Source organism: Schistocerca serialis, chromosome 1 (assembly GCF_023864345.2).
Source record: "Schistocerca serialis cubense isolate TAMUIC-IGC-003099 chromosome 1, iqSchSeri2.2, whole genome shotgun sequence".
Lineage (NCBI taxonomy): Eukaryota > Metazoa > Arthropoda > Insecta > Orthoptera > Acrididae > Schistocerca > Schistocerca serialis.
Genome location: NC_064638.1, coordinates 1,233,696,929 through 1,233,713,621, shown reverse-complemented (window position 1 = coordinate 1,233,713,621; position 16,693 = coordinate 1,233,696,929). Strand labels below are relative to the sequence as shown.

At 37.7% G+C, this 16,693-nt stretch overlaps 1 protein-coding gene across 2 annotated transcripts; it reads right to left on the bottom strand.

The window, feature by feature from the left end:
• Positions 1 to 229: 229 nt before the first annotated feature.
• Positions 230 to 15,508, bottom strand: LOC126419133 (39S ribosomal protein L51, mitochondrial). Of its 2 annotated transcripts, none has more exons than XM_050086252.1 (2): positions 15,459 to 15,508; positions 230 to 967 (listed from the first exon to the last, which is right to left on the bottom strand). In XM_050086252.1, the coding sequence occupies exons 1-2, from the start codon at positions 15,476 to 15,478 to the stop codon at positions 463 to 465; spliced, it is 525 nt and encodes a 174-aa protein (XP_049942209.1). In that variant the 5' UTR covers positions 15,479 to 15,508; the 3' UTR covers positions 230 to 462. The 2 variants fall into 2 exon arrangements, with proteins under 2 accessions (XP_049942209.1, XP_049942201.1); XM_050086244.1 differs by lacking the exon at positions 15,459 to 15,508 and adding an exon at positions 15,274 to 15,404.
• Between the last annotated feature and the right edge of the window lie 1,185 nt (positions 15,509 to 16,693).

Genomic DNA, 16,693 nt, shown 5'->3' with positions numbered 1-16,693 from the left:
TTTAGCAGGACACTCTTTAGTTAAAGTCCTCTTCATTTCAGTGAAAAAGCTAGTACAGATTTAACCAAGCTTGCAACTCATTCCCTTTGGCTATGCCAAAATTCATAAATTTTTCATTCACAGCTGCAAAATTCTGATACTCACTGCGTGGCACTCAAGGAAAAGTACAATCACCAAATGTAAACTATGACACAAAATGTCTGTACAGCAATATGAAAAACCCAGCAGCTAACAACAGCACACATTATTTATTTAGGTGTAATGTACAAGAATTATTCTCCCAATACACAACAAATACTGCTACTGTATGCATTGTTATTCAGAGGATAATGACGTTTACAACAGTATCATAATTAACTTGTAAGTATTAACATTTTTTAATGCAGTATGTCTCGGAATACTGTCATGCTAGACTGTTACGCACAAATACATAATCTGAAATACAGTAAATACAGCACAAGATCAACTATTTGAAGCATACGTTTTTGTTTTTCTGTTCATAAATCTATACAAGTATCGTATTCTTTTCTCCAATTCATACCACTTCGTTGGTCTTGCAATTGGAAAAATACCATGCTGCAGCATTTTCCTCTTTCGAAGCAAAATTCGATATTCATTCCCACTAACACCACGGAGCCAAGACGGAACATTGTACAAGATCCTTGTTGGATGAAGTTTCTCATTTCCAAGAATATCTATATAATCATTTTGACCAAATAATGCTCGTCTCTCGCTCCAGGCATTTTTTGGTTTGTATTCAGGCATTGGAAGCCTCCTGCCATCAACATGAGGTAATGTTCCTTTCTGCAGGATTTTCTCTTTATATCCGTATCTTCTTTTCAGAGGACCCTGAGCTACCTTTTCGGCATGGTATCTATATCTGACAACTGTCAGCTGCAAAGCTGGGTAGAGTTGTTGTACAGGTTGAATCAATCTTCTTTGAAGCCAGTTCATTTTAATTTCAGATCTAGAAAGAAAGCAGACAAATCACAAATAATTAGGTTGTCCATATAGTTAAAAATGAGTAAACTGATTTTGGACAATATATACTTTAGCTATTGTTTTAGGCTTTGTTTCTGGTGCAAACTAAAATGTTTCACTGAAAGAAAAAATTGTCATTTATCATCATGGCTAAGTTTTTCCCTGTTTTCCCCCTCACAAGAAGATGACTTGTGTAGATGCAGATTTCACAGCTACTTTTGCATTTAGCTTTGATTTTTCTGACCAAGAAAAATGAGAACTACTACAAGCCTCCAGTGGGTTAAAATAAATCAGTCCTGAAATGTATGCAACAATGTTTGCTCCAAATGTTGAGCATACAATAAAATCAGGGTTTTTCTGGCAATAAAATGAAATTTATATTGCAACAAATGTGTGCATTCCACACTAACTGTTGCAAAAAATTAAAGATAAAAAGGTACTGTGGAGGACAAAATATATTCCCATAGTTAACATTCAAGACAGTTCATTCATAATCGCAACTATGTGTGAACAGCTTCACAATGGTGAAGAAGAGAAAATTTGTTTGCGTGCAGCTAACATGCCAATACTCGGTAAACTAGAGTGAAGTACACATTATTATATGATAATCTGAGCAATGGAGATACCGCACTGCTGACGAAAATGTCAATATTGGTAGCTAAAGCTCTTGGAATGAGAACAGTGGGCCTGAATGAAGCTTCTGGCTCTCCTGACAAGTTTTACCATTGTACCCTGACAAATTTTGAGATCTCAGGGTAAGTAAAGACATAAGTTGACAAAAAAGTGTAAGGACTTCTGTATTTGTCCCCTGTGTGAGCAAAAAAGAAAAAAGTAGGTGTCTTGAAAGAAATGTATAAGGCAGGGAAGAATTGTGTTAAACCAACACTATAGGTGACTGCCAATAAAATGTTGGTTCTACTATGTTCATGGTTATTACCCACTGTGTTATGTCTATTATTTTACAGCATTTTTCTTTCGAGAAATATATGTGTACATAGCGTACAAATTGCCAGGGACTGCCATAATTTTTGTGTACTTATTGTCCATACTTTCTAACATACAAACTACTTTTGAGGTGCCAAAATGTACTACAAGAAATTAAATGTCTATAAAGTGCCGCACTTGCAATGAGACAGTTGCAATTCCTGAAATTCATCGCCTGTGGCCTCTGGCCTGCTGAGAAGCATCGCAGTCCTGGGTCCATGGATAAACTGTGAAAATCCGCCACATTATGCCACACACAAACACACCCGGCCTGGGGGCAGATAAGTGAGACTAGATCTGACGGGCAGGGGCTGCACGTTTGTGGAAAACGATGGGCTTCAGATTGGCAGGCCCAATCAGTTAGAGATGCCCATAGAAATGGCCTGTGGTTCTGACCCCTCACGGCAATCCGCTCATGGAGCCAGCTATTCACATGTCACAGACATCATGTTGTTGAAATGAGACTGCGGTGATCAATCTATGCAATAGATAACTTGCGTAAATACTCTGAGAATCAATACTAATGATGATAGGTAGCAACTCACCATAAAGATGATAGCTGAGCCACAGACAGATACGTAGAAAAGAATCACGATGTCACAACTAAATTTTCGGCCATAGCCTTTGTCACAAAACGAGAGCACACACACATTCATACAACCACTCAGGCACAACTCATGCACACGACTGCCGTCTCCAGCCACTGCGTCAACAATCTCTGAGAATCAGATCCAAACAAACCACTCCTCACACCTCTCTGCTCTTGTCGGCAGCTGCTAGGCTAGTGGTAAGAAGTGGTGACAGCACTACTGCAAGCTAAGTGGAGTGGTAGGAAGGGGAGAAGCAGTATGAATGAGGGAGTAGGGAAGCAGGGCACGTATTCAGCTGCGCACAGCCAGCAACAATGCATGACATCTCAGTAAACAAACTTTCATCTGGCGAGACAAAAATGGGATTTTTTTCCAGTGTTTTTTTTTTCAAATTTCCCTCATATTTCCCTGACACATTTAAAATTACCATATTTCCAGAACTTGTGGCAACCCTGGGCATGCAACTCATTGCTGTAGCACTGGTTTTTCATTTGGGACTGATCTATCAAATGGGCACATAATAAAAAAATCCATGTTAAAAATCAATATTGGAGGAAAATATAGACTGCTAATTAACATAAAGCAGACATGTTTAAGTTGCAGACAGGAACAGTTAAGAGACACTTGCATAAAGCTTTTGGCCACAGCCTTCATCAGCACGAGAGAAACACACAACATACATCTGCACAAGCAAGCACATCTCATGCACACGACTGCCAACTCCAGCAGCTTGGGCCGGAATGCCCGAGCTGATATGTTTAACCAGTAATCCAGCAGTGAATGAGCAGTGCTGCTGCAGGACAGTAGCAATCAGTGCATCTAAGTGTCTTAATTGTGCCTGTCTGCAATGCAACATGTCTTATTTACGGTAAGTAGCAATCTATCTTTTCCTATGTTGCTGATTTTCCTACCTAGAGTTTCCATTGTTCCACTTTAAGAATCCTTTTATTCTCTACAGGAAACAAAATGAAGCTTTCCATTGATGCTGGCCACTGCATAAAATATATACCACACATTTCTCAATCCATCTTGGTACATGCGTGCTGCTCTATTGATGCAATAGTTTTTATCAAGCAAAATGGCTGCAAGCCTCACCCCATCTGAGGAGGATATTTGGGGCTTCCCTGTAATTTTAGTATTGACCCAATTCTGTTATGTCAATCATTAGTATTCCAACAATAGTAAGCCCTTTCACTTCTAAAGATTAGGTCCAATTCAGTCATATTCACATATGCCATGCCAAGTCACTGCATTAATGTACATAATGTTTCAGGGGCAATGTTCTCGTTCAAGAGGGGGAATGGGAGGAGAAAGAAATAAAGAAATAAAGAGAGGAATAAGAAGAAGACATCTACGTTGTCGCCCAGCGACCAGCACGAGGGTGATCAGATAAGTCTGGAATATTTTTGTTGTGCTATCACGATTGTTAAGCTTGATTATTCCAAGGATTGTATAAAGAATTTCATCAATATGCATCATACAGTTCACTGTTGACAACTATCTGAACTGGTTAGTGTGTTGACGGCGATTGAAAATGGAGAAAACATTGAAAATGGAGAAAACATTGAAAATGGAGAAAACAGAGTTTTGTGCTGTTATTAAACATTTTCATTTGAAGGGTTGGGCTGCCACACAAATCTAAAGGTAACTGGATGTAGTTCACATGTGGTCTCTGCACTATCACTGAAGACAATTTACTTATCTACTTTTGGATTAATGAATTTAAATGTGATTGGACAAGCACTGAAGATGAAGAGCACTCCAGCCATCCAACCGATGTCACCAAAAGGGAAATCGTTGACAAAATCCATGATATGATAATGCAAGACTGACAAATAAACATTGGTGAGATTGCTAAGATTGTAGGCATCTCAACTGAGTGATGCATAATATCCTGCACAGAGAAATGGCTATGAAGAACCTATGTGCAAGGTGGGTGCTGCGATTGCTCAGTCAACCAAATGTGCATCCAGCACAACATTTCAACACAATCTCTGGCAATGTTTAATCACAGTTTGCAAGACTGTTGATGAAACTTGGGTTCATTATTACACACCTCAGTCAAAACAATGGAGACAAAAGCTGGTGAAAGCGCACCAAAGAACACAACGACCATTTTGTTACCAGGTAAGGTGATGGCCTCTGTTCTTTGGGATTCCCCAGGGATAAATCTCATAGATTATTTGGAAAAAGGCAAAACTATAACTGAGCCCTATCATACTTCATTGTTGGTTGGTTGAAACTTGCGTTAGCTGAAAAAGAACAAGGTTGGAGATGCTGAGTCGTGATAGGCACAAGAAAAAGATTCACACAATCATAGCTTTCTGCCATTAAGGCCTTTGTCAGCAGTAGACACACATACACACACACTCACGCAAACGCAACTTGCACACACGTCTGCAGTCTCAGAGAGCTGAAACTACACTGCGAGCAGCACCAGTGCATGATGGGAGTAGCGACTCGGTGGGGGTAAGGAGGAGGCTGGGGCGGGGAAGGGGAGGGATAGTATGGTGGGAGTGGCGGACAGTGCAGTGTTGAAGTTTAGATGGAGGGCAGGAGAGAAGGTGCGGAGGGGGTAAGTAGCAGAAAGGAGAGAAACAAAAATAAATTAAAAGACTGGGTGTGGCAGTGAAATGACAGCAGTGTAGTGCTGGAATGGGAACGGGGAGGGGGCTGGATGGGTGAGGACAGTGACTAACGAAGGTTGAGGACAGGAGGTTCGGGAATGTAGGATGTATTGCAGGGAAAGTTCCCACCTGCACAATTCAGAAAAGCTGGTGTTGGTGGGAAGGATCCACATGGCACAGGCTGTGAAGCAGTCACTGAGATGAGGGGTATCATGTTTGGCAGCGTGTTCAGCAACAGGGAGGTCCACTTGTTTTTTGGTTACAGTTTGTCGGTGGCCGTTCATGCGAGCAGACAGCTTGTTGGTTGTTGAGGTTCTGGAGGGAGGTGAATAAGGTGTCCTCTACTTCAATCCAGATAGCAAAGATGTCATCAATAAATCTGAACCAGTTGAGGGGTTTAGGATCCTGGATTTTTAGCCGTACAGCCTAACCACCGGTGGTCGTTGCATCTGCAGTGACGAGCAGTCCTCCTCTAAATATACCGAGGGTCTCACTGAAGCCTTCACTGACAGTAATTATCCTTCCATCCTTGTACAAAAACAAATCTCCCGTGCCTTGTCTTTCCAGTCTCCCACCACCTCCCAAGTCCCACAGTCCGGCCACAGAGGAGCATTCCCCTCGTAACTCAGTACCATCCAGGACTGGAGCAACTAAATTACATTCTCCGCCAGGGTTTCGATTACCTCGCTTTGTGCCCTGAAATGAGAAATGTCCTACCCACTGTACTTCCCACCCCTCCTACCATGGTATTCCACCGTCCACCGAACATACACAATATACTCGTCCATCATTACACAAGCCCTGCTCCCAATCCCTTACCTCCTGCCTCATTCCCCTGTAATAGACCTACATGCAAGACCTGTCCCATACATCCTCCTACCACCACCTACTCCAGTCCGGTCACTAACATCACCTATCCCATCAAAGGCAGGAGGGTCATTCCATATCAAATCACCCAATAAAAAATAAATTTTACACCCACCCCCCTTAGATTTTCATGAAATTTGGCTCAAATGGTTCTAATACCATCCTGACAACACCTGCAAATTTTTTTGCTGTATCTCTTATAGTTTTTTTTATAAATTTTTAAAGTTTTTATGTTTTGCGTTTTCCGAACCTTCGGAAATGGTAAATTTAATTTGTATTCAAAACTTTAAAATTGCTTATCTTAAAAACTCTTTTAGATAACGTCATGAATTTTTGCAGCAAGTTTATTTATTATACATATTTGAAGATAAAAATTATACTATTAAAATATATTAATATTTTCTATAAAAAATATATATGTATTTTTTTCTTTTTTTTAACAGATGTTTTGTTTTATAAGAATTGCAATATCTAGAGTCTCAGACCTGATAGAATGTTCAAATTTGTTTTAATTTACTCTTAAACATATAGGCTACTTGATAAAACAAAAATAATGATGGCTTTTTAACATGTTTATTAATTATAGTAGATTACATTAGAATTATGTACAAAGATAGTGTACTTACGACACTTATGTATAACCCAACTGATTGCTTGAAACATTGAATTTTTTTGAGTAATTTTGTCTTTTTAATAAACATTAATGCTGATTCAAACTGTTTTTCCACTTCATCCAAGAGCTTTCAGTTCTTCTGATACAGTCTTTTTTGAAGTAATACATTCTTCCAGTGTCGCTTGATTGAGGTGCGTCTACTACACAGACTGTGCTCCAAAGGCACTATGCAAGAATCTTCTCTTTCAGGCCAATAAAATGATGCAGCTGGTCCTGAAGGATGTAGAAATAGAATTTCTGTATCTTCTTCATCATTGAATATTGTTTTTACCAGTCCAAAGTACCAGTTACCATCATAATTTGCAGCCACATAGCTATTTATGGATGGTTCAACATGAAACCAATCAGAAGAAGAATGGAAAGAAAAGACTAAGGAGGGTTTTACACTATCTGTAGTCCTTCTAATTTCCAGGTTGTTTGTTGGAAGTGGTTTGAAGTTATGAAAACTTCTTGTTCCAGGAATGGTTCGGGTTGCTGAAAAACGTTTTTCTAGTTTTAACTGTAGCAAATCAGCTTATTTTTTGTCAATAAAGTTAAAATGAATGTTTTCAATATTTTTTTCACAAAACTTGTACACATCGATTGCTGTCATTATTTGTTCTTCATCTGAAATCTGTAGACTGGCTTTCCTTAAAATTCTTTTAATAGTTCCTCCTAGGCTATCACAAATTGACTTCCCATGAGTGTTGGGCCTTCAAATTAAAGTTTCTCAAGCGTTCAGTGAAATTTTTAAAACTGTTTCTATTTTTGTACTGCCCAGCACAACCATCTGTAAAGTGGTGAACTGAGTCAATGTTAGTATGACGTAATGACAGCCACTTTGTAATTTCTTTTTGTACAAAGTTAACAAAACCAGTGTCATGTTCTTGGTCATCACTAATAAAACAGTGGTTGGAAACAAAAACATTGTTTTCCTCATTTATTAGAAAAAGTCCAACTGGATGTAGAGTACAACCACCTCTATTCCAGTGGTAACTTTGGATCTCATTTTGTATAACAAAGGAATAATTTTCACTGAAATCCATCACAATAATTGCTGTTTTGGGTGGTGGGTCTTATTTCAATCTTTTAAAGGCTGCTGATTGGGATTTTGCTATAAACGAGTGCGGGGTGAGCTTTTCCAATGACCTAACCAATAAAGAAATGTAGTCTTCAACACTGATAGACTGTTTGATCATTTCTGCCCTGTCTGTGTTAACCCACTGACTGATTACAATTTCTTCTTCTAAATCATAGTCTTCACTTAGTTTTTCAGTTAAGTACTCAGTTAGTGCAGTATTTGCAGGACAGCTGTCGCAATGATGTAGAATGCAGTTTTGGTTTTCCGTGTTGCACACAAGCATCTTAATTAGGTCTTTATAAGATTCTTCAATTTTCACAGCATCCAGTAATTGTTAAACATTCTGGTGGATACTGCATACACATACAGTGTGTGTGTCTGCAGCACCAGCAAGGATACACCATTTAGGTCTCAAGAAACAAAATTTTGAAAATCCTACTTCCACCTCGGGATTCTCCCATTTGAAAGAATAATAGAGTTCTCTCAAGTTACACAAAATGAGTCTTTTTTGCATGTACACATTTTTTTGAACACTTACTTTGTCTTTTGTTCCAGGTAGCACCCTGGAACTTTCATCCTTTTCATAAAAATCTGTTACAAGTCTTACTGTATTTTCAGAAAGAGTTTTATCTTATTTTGGACCAGGAGTTTCCAGAATACCCTTTTCAGATTTTAGCTTTCTAGCTTGTCGCACCATGTACTCACTTACATTAAATTCTTTCATCACTTTATTTTGACTCCATGAATCTGGAGCCAAGGTCAGAATCTGGATTTTTCTAGACCTCCCAACAGATGAAATCTTCTCTTTCATAAAAGAAATCATTACATCAAAATCCTTTGCCTTCTCAACCACACTTATATCCTCTTCGTCATCATCAGAACTTGGTGCATCATATTTTAATGCTTTTGAAACCGCCTTTTTTGCAGTCTTTTCAATACTGCTAACCTTCCTTTTAAAATAAGACCCTTTACTTTGTGCTGACAAACCATGAAGCTTTATCGCTGTTAAACCTAAATTATCAAGAGCAATGTTTGTTTGTACGAAGGATTCATTTCTGGATTCCAATGATTCTAATTCAACCATGACTTCATCATCTGTTTCACTTTCATTGACTTCAACTCTTAATTTTTCCTCACAAAAGTTACGGCATGTTGAGCAAAGCTTTTGCCCAGGTTTTATGCTAATATTTTTTGTCAGTAATTGTTTAGAAAGATCCAAGCCTACACTTCTCAACGATTTTTTGATGGGCTTTTTGTGTTTTTTTAGTGGGTCTACACATATTGTTTGATACTTTTCAAAAACATTTAAAAAGTAGTAGCTGTGGTATGAACATATATTCTTAAATTCACACAGATTAATTCCAGATAGTAAGTGGATCAAATCTTTTTCTTCCTCACTCAATTCAGATACCGGATGTAACTTTTTTGAAGGTGTGTAGGTTGTTTGGAAATAGTTAGATTTTTTAAATAACCCTACGCTACAGGTTTGAATATCTGACATATTGATTTCACATTTTGATTACTGTTCTGGTTACTTTTATAGGATATTGGAAAAGAATCTCTGTAAACTAAGTGACAGTACTTACTGAAAGTTCGAATAAACTTAATAAAATACTATCCGAGCACTATTTAACATTGTAAAAATTTTTTACTTCAAAACACAGGAGTAACAAAACAAAATCCAAGCGTACATTGTTATTCCAAGAAGACAGAAACTTATTTTCAGTGTCTAAGTGACTTGGTACTTTTTATTTTTAAAATATAATTAATATTATTTTAAAAATTAGATAACTATTAAACAGGTTAAAAAGCCAACATAATTTTTCTTTTGTCTAATAGCCTATACAATTAAGAGTGTTTTAAAACAAATTTGAGCTTTCTATCAGGTCTGAGACTCTAGATATTGCAGTTTTTGTAAAACTAAACATCCGTTAGCTAAAAAAATAAATAAAAAACTTGTAAATTTTTTTCATTTGGAAGATTTTAATATATCTTTATGGTAATTTTTTTTTAACATTTAGACATAATACACAAACTTATTCCAAAATTTCATACTGATATCTTGAGTATTCTTTAATACACAAATTTTTTTAGTTGTGAGGACACGTTAAAGTTACGATTTCCGACTGTTGAAACAACGCCAAATCTAAAAACTTTAAAAATTTATTTAAAAAAAAAACTATACGAGATAGAGCAAAAAAATTTTACAAGTGCTTTCAGGATGATAAAAAAAGTAATTGTACCAAGTTTCATCAAAATCTGACATGGTTGGTGTCAAGGCCTGGGTGACTTGACATGGAATGACCCAGGACTACCTGTGAAACCAGTCATGTGACTTACAAGCTAAGATGCAACCACTGTGCTGCATTCAATGTAGGACAACCAACAAGCTGTCTGTCCGCATTAATGACCACAGACAGACTGTGGCCAAAAAACAAGTGGACCTCCCTGTTGCTGAACACGCTGCCAAACACGATACCCTTCACCTAATGACTGCTACACAGCCTGTGCCATATGGAGCCTTCCCACCAACACCACCTTTTCTGAATTGCCCAGGTGGGAAATTTCCCTGCAATACATTCTACGTTCCCGTAACCCTCCTGACCTCAACCTTCGTTAGTCACTGTCCTCACCCATCCAGCCCCCTCCTTGTTCCCATTCCAGCACTACACAGCTGTCATTGCACTCCTTCCAGTCTTTTAATTTCTTTTTATTTTTATTTCTCTCCTTTTGACTACTTACCCCCTCCCACCTCTGCACCTTCTCTCCTGCCCTCCGTCTAAACTGCAACACTTATAAAGTCCACCACTCCAACCATACTATCCCTCCCCATCCATGCCCCAGCCTCCTCCTTATCCCCACCCAGTCGACACTCCCATCATGCACTGGTGCTGCTGCTCAGAGTGTAGTTTCAGCTCTCTGAGACTGCAGATGTGTGTGCAAGTTGCGTTTGCGTGAGTGTGTGTGTGTGCATGTGTGTTTACTGCTGACAAAGGCCTTAATGGCCGAAAGCTATGATTGTGTGAATCTTTTTCTTGTGCCTATCGCAACTCAGCATCTCTGCTATATGGTGAGTAGCAACTTTCCTTCTCTGGTATTGTTACATTCCATCCTGGATTTTCTGTTGTATGAAAAGAAGAAGGTTGGCATGCAAAAAAACTGCTTTTTCATCAGGATAATGCATCATCCCACACATTAGCAATGACATGGCAAAAAAGCAGGGAATGGGCTTTGAACCAATTCCTCAACCACTCTATTCACCAACCTCCAAGTGACTTCTTTCCGTTCCCTAACTTGAAACTCCCCCCCCCCCCCCCCCCACCCTCTCTCAATGAATGATGAGCCATGCTATTGGTGGGGAGGCTAGTGTGCCTCAGTGGTACAGATAGCTGTACTGTGGGTGCAACCACAATGGAGGGGTGTCTGTTCAGATGCCAGACATATATGTGGTTCCTTAAGAGGGGCAGTAGCCTTTTCAGTAGTTGCAGGGTCAACAGTCCCAATGATTGACTGATATGGCTTCGTAACATCAACCAAAACAGCCTTGCCGTGCTGGTACTCCGAACGGCTCAAAGCAAGAGGAACCTACAGTACTAATTTTTCCTGAAGGCATGCAGCTCTACTGTATGATTAAATGATGATGGCGTCCTCTTGGGTAAAATAGTCTCCCATTCAGATCTCCGGACTATGCAGGACACCATTAACAAAAGAGACAAAACTGGAGTCCTGAGGATCAGAGCATTGAATGTCAGATCACTTACTTGGGCAGGTATGTTAGGAAATTTAAAAAGGGAGATAGATAGGTACAACAACAAAATGGTTCAAATGGCTCTACACATTATGGGACTTAAGGTACAACAACTTGAAACTTTGACTCGCTGGAAAAAAATGTTCATCAATTGAGAAAGAGATAGTTGCAGTCTAGTATTTTAAAAGTTTGACAGAACCTATTCTGCAGATGGGAAGAAAAAGCAGGAGGATTGCTGGGCAGAGTGTATGCTCCTCAAAGAACACTATAGGCCTATTACAAAGTAAGGCAAGCTGTTTACAAAACAAATATTTCTTTTTTTTACAAGACTTATCAAACCACCCCCGTAGTACTAGGGCAATATGTTTTTTGTGACTTAAATCTGAAGGACACTTGGCAAATCAGAAGTGCTTTTTATCTTCTTTATGTACATGGCAACCACTCAACAATATGGTGAGTGGTTACCTAGATTCCTGCCACTATTTGTACTCCACCCCAGATTAACTGGAGAATTTGAGATGCAGTGTCGCATACTCTTGAAAAAACCTTTTAACTTCAGCTAGATCTTCGACTGCATTACGGATCCGTCCATCACCAAATCTAAGATTTCATTTTCACAATTGTTGGCTTCCCAAACTTAAAACCAAACTGTCACCTTCCAATTACCCTATACCTAAGGTAACACAGCAAATCAGTCAGTCATCACAAAGTACATTCAAAGAAATTAAAACAGCTGCAAAAGAAATATTATTACCAGAGTTCTAGTCTCTTTCTACCTGCATGTACAACATTACATAACATGTCCTCATTACGTCATAGGGTGCAGCTGATAGCCAGTATTGGTTGGATCAGCTGACCCTACATTCCACTATCAAGCTGAATCTTCAGATACCTCTGGCCATTAAGGGTCGTTAATACACTACTATGTTCACTCATGCACTTATCTGTCTGTCCATCCAGAAATGCAGCATCGGAAGTTTGGTCTAATAAATTTGACTAATAAACAGTGGATGTGCTACACATTACTCAATTTATAATTAGACTGTACTGGGCTCAACAATGTAGCTGCTGTTCAGCAATAAGATGCACAGAAAGGTACATGTTTACAATAAATACAATAATTTAAACTGCTGCAGTATGCATTGGCATGTTGCAGTTAAAAACTTACATTAGAATGAAATACATATTTTGTACGCTCAATGAAGACTCATTTACATTAAGAGCTTGAGAACTACATGTAAGGCATAACCGACTTATCACCACAATGACATCAAACACAGCACTACATTACCGACATAATATGTGATGTTTTATGTTAAAATGCAGATATGTGTACAACAATTTTAGCAATATTCCAGAGTCACTGTTCGTTTTATCATACTAATCACAGAAACTGACATAGAGCAAACACTAAATCATATTCAAAAATAAAAATGCAGTAGTAAACTCTGAACGAATGTGAGTAGAGAGACAACCATGAGAACCTACAAGTAATACAACAAAAATAATTCTGTACACAAATATGTAATTAGGGGCTTTTTCACAATAAGTGGAAGCAAACAAACCCAATTTACAATTGCAAAAATATTGTTACTAACAAAATGACTGAAAAGAAAATATGCAATGTACCGTTATCACTGTGTTGTACTCTTTCTTAAGTTTTGGTGTACAAATTCGATACATCCTTTACAGTTATATTATTTACAGAATACTTCGTAGGCCTCAGTTTACTAAAGATCAACCTCTCATCACAACTTTTATTTTGCAGTTACATTCGTTGACCTTGCCTCGCAACTCACAACCAAATTACCACTTTCCGAGGAAGGCGGTTCAATCAGGTTATGTATTTTGTATACTGTGTATACCATTTTGCTTTCTTCTCCCCTCATATAGATATTCTGAACGATATATCATATCTTGACGGGAACCTTTTCTGTTCTACCTAGCTAATTGTGATAATGCAACAACTGGAACTTCCATAGAGTTCAATTTCCAATAAAAACCAGCTGAACTAACAAATGACAGCAACAATTAGAAAACTTACCAAACAATGTCCACCACTATCACTTAACATTCGATATACAACTTAACATTCGATAAACTGTATACTATCCACTATCCTCACACACACAACATAACATCAAAACACTCCTGTTTTGGAAACATGCAAAGATGACAAACACGACGACAAACTAGTTGTTGAAATCAAAGACTCACTAAATAAAGGTTGAAATACGATCACTAACCGAAATCAAACAGCTCGATGGAATTTCAGCGTATGTCTTACTCGTAGACATAAAATTAGTTTTACCAGACTTAAAACGCATATGTTAGACTGTAGTTTTATCCACTGAGCTCACTGGTCGTACTGCGGCCGCAACTCAGTCGACTGAATTGTTTCTGATGTGGTAATAAATAAATAAATAAATTTGATCCATTATAAATGGATTGTCGTTCAGCTGTTACAGCAATAGACAACGTCAAGTTACAAATGTGTATAAATGTACAGTATACATACAAACAGGATTAGTTCATAAAAGCTAAAACTACAACAGATTACAACAAATTTCCAATAAAGTACAATAATTGAGCTAAAACAATTTGAACAATGTTGACAATGTTAAAGAAATTTTGGTATGCTCTCCAAATAATTACTACCCTTCTGTCAAATATTCACATTCACATTAACTGAGTAAAACGGATTAATGGATAACCACCTGTAAAGTCTGTGCTTAAATAATGGCCAATTCACACCGGCCGTAATTTAGGAAGACGATAAGAGCATGGGGAATCAATCTCACTGTACTAATTGTAACAACTCTCAATAAAATAACAGTTGTAATGCAATAATGGTAATAGTAAAACGAAAGACAATGGAAAGGGTCACTATGTTAATGGAAATCATAATAATAAGTGTAACAAAAAGGATAATAGTGTTCAGTCTGAAGATAAAAATTATAAACAGAATATTTCTGATAACAGTTACGCAGGTAATGGACAAAATCGTAGTAATAATGCTGAATATACCAATAGAAATCAGCAGAATCAGAATGGACACAATTCAAACAGTTTTAACAGAAAACGGATGTACAAACAGCAATCGGGACAGCAAGGACAAGCATAAGACAGACGTGTTCATTTGGGTAATGGGCTGAATATTCAGTGGGTGTCTCCCACTAATGTTATTAGAGCTAACAGGCAATTTGTCTGTGTCTTAGAATATGTCTACTAGCAGCGACAATGAATGAAATGGTCGGGATTTTGGGGTTCGAGTGGTGTTACTCAATGAAAAGGGTAACCACCAGATAGATGCTACATATTAAAAACAGCTGCCCTGAGCCTTTCCAGTATAGCAGGTGAAGAGACGGGAGGCAATAAAATCTTAAAGGTGTGTGTTTTGAAGTATAATGATGCTATGGATATTAGAGAAGAACTCTTAGATAATCCAGGAAAATTAGAAAATAATCCTATTGAAGTGGTGCAAGCCATCATTACAGTTAAAACGTTAGATGAAGATATTAGCATCCTGTTCGACACTGGCGCAACTTTTAATGTGATGAATATGGAATTTTATAAATATTTGAATAGCAAACAGAAGTTTCCAGTATTACCAGGAGCCAACTGTAGTTATCTGGAGCATTAGGAATCCAATCTGATCCATAAAGGCCCAAGTACAGGTAGAAATAGTAGCACAAGGGGAACGACTTATTAGCACCTTCTTGTTGGCTTCTAATTTAACTTACCCATGTATTTGGGGATGGGGTTTTATGCGTGAACAAGACATAACGCTCGACACTGCGAAGGATGTGTGTTCCTTAAACAATCAGGGACTGGTTGTTGAGAGTTATTCTTAGTATGGAAACTGGAATCGCAAAACAAAACATGTAATCAAATTTAAGTAAGAAGTAATAAGGCTAAAATACTCTACTTCAACAATAGGGATCCCATATATTCGTTAACTGATCAAGGAGCATAAAGTGTCAATGAACTTATAAAAGTTAAAATGCTGGAATCAGAATATCTAACTAATGAGCGAAGTAAAATTATAAACAGCCGACCAGTTGCAATGGATAAAGAAATTCTTTACCTGAGTTTCGACAAATATAAATTTGTTTTCTTCAGAAGGTAACCTAAGGGCAATGAACATCATAGCTTACATTAGAAAAGTATGAAACTTATAAGCCAAGAATAAATTTTAAGACAAATTAGAGAACTCTTGCATTACAGAAGTTTGATAACGATGACTGGTACTTACAATTTTACATTAGTAAGGACTAATGTACCATCGTCGTTTTTACAATTGTCGGCATAGATCCAAATAAATAATTTTAAAATTACAGATGCTTTCATATTTGAAAATAATTTTTCGGTGAAAAACAGCAAGGAATTGATCAACAGTATTCAAACTGTAAGATGTACACCTGACACTAGACTGGTTTCCTTTGACATAGTCAATCTTAATACAAATGTCCCTGTCGATGTAACCATAGCCCTTGTAAAAAGGAATCTACTAAAACATAAAAAACTAAGTGAAATTCAGATTGCAGAACTGATTAGTTTGCTTAAAGTCCTTTTGAAATCCAATTACTTCACATTCAATGGGAAAATGTATATACAACCAGATGGTTTAGCAATGGGTAGTCCCCTCGCTGGTGTTTTGGCAGATGTTTTCATCAACGCTCTGGAAATAACGTTCTTCAATTCAAGTTCAGAATTACGCCACAAAATCCGTTATTATGCACATTATGTGACGACATTATCATTGCTTTTGACGATACTTATCATGAGTTAGAGCTTCTCTTCAATACTTTCAATGGTTTACATGAAAAAATTTCCTTCACAAAAGAACTTCAGAATGAAAAACGTGAACTTAACTTTCTTAATTTAACAATTTCTATACAGAATAGCTCCTTCAATTTCAACATTTTCCATAAGGAAACGTGTTCAGATAATGTCATCCCTGCTGACTCAACTCATCCAAAAGCTCATAAACTGGCGTTTTTTCATTCTCCCATTCACTGTATGGTAACTACTACTTTATCACCTGCCGATCAACAAAAAGAATTGAATGTCATTAAAGTGATTGCGGTTAATAATGGGTACAATCAGAATATGATTGATTACATGATCAATAAGAAAACTTCCCAAAACTGTTCGACGTTG